At 45.7% G+C, this 3,505-nt stretch overlaps 1 protein-coding gene across 1 annotated transcript; it reads right to left on the reverse strand.

Annotated features, from left to right (window-relative positions):
* Nucleotides 1-604: 604 nt before the first annotated feature.
* LOC120628784 lies at nucleotides 605-3,210 on the reverse strand. The gene is made up of 2 exons (XM_039897403.1): nucleotides 3,166-3,210; nucleotides 605-1,735 (listed from the first exon to the last, which is right to left on the reverse strand). Exons 1-2 carry the CDS (start codon nucleotides 3,208-3,210, stop codon nucleotides 605-607), a joined length of 1,176 nt encoding a protein of 391 aa, XP_039753337.1.
* Nucleotides 3,211-3,505: the final 295 nt, after the last annotated feature.

Consider the following 3,505-nt stretch of genomic DNA (forward strand, 5'->3'; position numbering starts at 1 on the left):
AATCGTCTGGTATCTACTTGAAACAAAAGTCGGTTCTGAACCTTTGTTAAGAATGTTTAGGTTAGTGGTTAGCAAGTATGAAACTAGTTGCTCACCTCTTTTGTTGTTTGTTTTACTTCCCCATAGGATGTGGTGTGCGTTGCTGTCGACCGAGATAATCAGATCGGTGTCGTCTTCTTCACATTGTTTTATAAGGTCCATCACCTCTTTTGTAGGTATTTCGCCTTCTATGGGTAGGTACAGCGAAGCCAGGACAAGTGGTCTGGCCGCTGCAACTGTCCCTTGTTTTCTTCCGTTCTGTATTCTTACTGCCGTTAGATCTCTGTAACAGTAATGTGTTAGTAGTGTCGCTGTTAAACAGCGAGGTATGTATATACATGTTCTAGGTTGTTCCTGCAGGCTGTTGTAGTACAACTTACCATTACAGCTGCCGAAACCGCATATGTTTTGGGCCCTTACCCACGGCTCTTGGATTAGGGCGATGGTATCGGTCTCAACCTCCAGCTGTCCTCGTAGTGTGGCCGTTGCTAGTTGTTTGTGCTGGAGGTTGGTTTGTATTATTTTTATGTTGTCGTACGTGGTGTATTATAATGGATTGGAGTTGTTAAAGGTCGGCCTCAGGGGCCCATCCTTTTAGCAACTCTTGTATCCTCGCCTCGTTTGCATTCTCGTCATCGTCAGTCTCAGTCTCGGCCACCCCCTCCCATGGTGTCATGTTTGATGGGTGGTTAGTCCCGGTCTCCATTTCTATCGCGTCGATATCCTCGGAGGCGTTTTCAACGGAGGGTCCGGGCGCAGTGGCTTTGAGGTTTGTTGTCGCTGTGTCATTTTTCGTTTCTGGCTCCGGGGTCTTCTTAGGCGGTACGTCGCTGAGTCCTTCGCCGTCGAAGAACCGGATATAGATAGATCCGGTGGAGTAAGAGACTCTCCTTCCCTTGGCCAGGATGTCTTCGACCTGCTCCGTGGGTATTCCTAGGACTAGAAACACTCCCGGAGGGTTGCTGTTTGTTCTTTTATATGTGTACAGGGTCCACGACGAGACCTTGTACCAGGGGTTTTGGAGGGACAGCATTTGTTGGAGTATTGCTATCTCCTCCGTGAAGTCAGGCACGTATAGTGCTGACCTAATCCGCACTGGTATGTCGGCCTGCCTTATGAGCGTGAGCCCCGTGCCCTCCCTTGGCGACTTCAATCGAGGTACGATTTCTTGGAGCCAAGAGAGGGCTTTGTCGTCGTAACACCACAGTTTCAGCACTCCTTCGTTGAGAAAAGCTTTCCCTACAAAGGATGGGGCATATGGTGTCGTTCCTGGCGCTGGTTTTCTGAGGCAGATAGCGAGGATCTCTTTTTGGATTTGACCCTGGACGCTATTTGCCTCTGGTTGGGTCATGTCGCTTCTGGGCACTAGGGTGACGGCCACACTTAGGTGTGGTTGGGTCACTCTCGCGTAAGAGTCCCTTGTGCGCGTTTGTCTGTCTGTCCGTGGTCTTTTGTATTCTCCCCGGGGCGAGATGGTGTCGTCAAGCCTATCCCTTTTCAGGGACTGGCTTGTCGACGTTCCGGGGTTCCCGCTCATGTCACCGGTCTCACCACTGCTCCGCCCTCTCCAGTACGCATTCGACCGGTGGGCGACAGGGTGTGGCCGGCGTTGAGCAGGAGTGTTGGTCGATGTTTGTTTTTGGGGCAAGTCACGATTGGATTCCGGTCGGGACACGCCCGCAGATGCGTCCGTGCCCTGTGCCCCAACACTTGTTATTTCATGAAAATATTCCGCAGGGGCCTGTCAGAAGGGGGCAAAAATGCCGGGGCAAGCGGGTAAGAACTCGAACAATGTTTGACTGATCATGACCTTTATTTAAGGTCCTGTGAAGACTTACTAAGGTAAATTTGTGTGGGTTGTTTCTTCATGGTAATAACAGAGCTCGGAATTAATTATACACTCGAGTTTTACGTCGTCAGCATTAAACTAACACAGTGAGCTGTTTTAAGGTTTATTTCTTATTAACGCTTTTTAAGACACCGGTAGATAATAATAAGCGTAAACTTTATATTCGTCGTTCGTTCGTCGTTCGTTCGTCGTATCGGTTGAAGCGGTGATATAGCCTAGTAGGTGAGGCTTTGGCTTTCACTTCGTGGAGACCGAGTTCGAGCCCCGGCACCTCTGACTTTTCGAAGTTAATTTCATTTTTAATTTAAACAATTTAAATATAGCTTTCTTTAAACGGTGAAGGTAAACATCGTGATGAAACCGGAATGCCAGAGAGTTCTCCATAATGTGCCTAACGCCTTGAGAAGTCTATCAATTCGCACTTGGCAAGCGTGGCAGAATACGGCCTGAACCCTTCTCGATCTGAGAGGAGACCTATGCACTGTAGTGGACCGAAAATGAGTTGATGATGATTGTACTTTATATTCAAGTCATCACCCTCAAAGCCTTATAACAGATCTTTTGTAGGGATTTCTATTCGCCATGTGCCGCTTTTATCCAGTGACTTCCTGCGGCTCTTTTTATGACATCTGGCCAACGTGGGGGGTCTACCAAAACTGCGTTTTTTCAGTGCGCGGTCGCCACTCCAGCACCTTGGGACCCCAACGTCCATCGGTTCTCCGATCTTTGTGCCCCGCTCATTGCCATTTCAGCTTTTCGCCTGGTTGAGTTATATCGGCAACTCTAGTTGAACGGATCTCCTCATTTCTGATTTGATCACGCAGAGATATTCCAAGAAATCCAATCATAGCTCTGTCCATCGCCCGCTGAGTGGCTTTTTGAGCCGGCTGCGTGACCTAAAGGGTCATCAGATTTATATTTATATTTAGATTTATATTTTTGACGGCCGACTGGCGCAGTGGGCAGCGACCCTGCTTTCTGAGTCCAAGGCCGTGGGTTCGATTCCCACAACTGGAAAATGTTTGTGTGATGAGCATTAAGTGTTTTTCAGTGTCTGGGTGTTTATATGTATTTTCTAAGTATTTATGTATATATAATTCATAAAAATATTCATCAGTCATCTTAGTACCCATAACACAAGCTACGCTTACTTTGGGGCTAGGTGGCGATGTGTGTATTGTCGTAGTATATTTATTTATTTATTTATTTATTTATTTATTTATATTTTTTTTTACTTAGATATATATCAAATTACGGACGACTGTAAGCACACTCACTTCAAATGCAACGGAAACATTATAAATGACTCCATCGCCTGACATTCTGCAACGCTAAATGCAAATTGAATATTTTTCTCGTTTTCCATCATTAGTGGTGTAGGAAACGATTACACAGGCTTTGTTAGTTATTAAAAATAGTGCAAGGTCGTGGATTCGATTCGCAAAACTGGAAAATGTTTGTGTGATGAACCTGAATGTTTTTCAGTGTCTGGGTGTTTATTTATGTATATTATTAATAAAAATATTCATCAGTCATCTTAGTACCCATAGCACAAGCTACGCTTACTTTGGAGCTGGATGGCTATGTGTGTATTGTGATAGTATATTTATTATTATA

The sequence above is a fragment of the Pararge aegeria genome, chromosome 13 (assembly GCF_905163445.1).
Source record: "Pararge aegeria chromosome 13, ilParAegt1.1, whole genome shotgun sequence".
In the NCBI taxonomy this organism is placed as follows: domain Eukaryota; kingdom Metazoa; phylum Arthropoda; class Insecta; order Lepidoptera; family Nymphalidae; genus Pararge; species Pararge aegeria.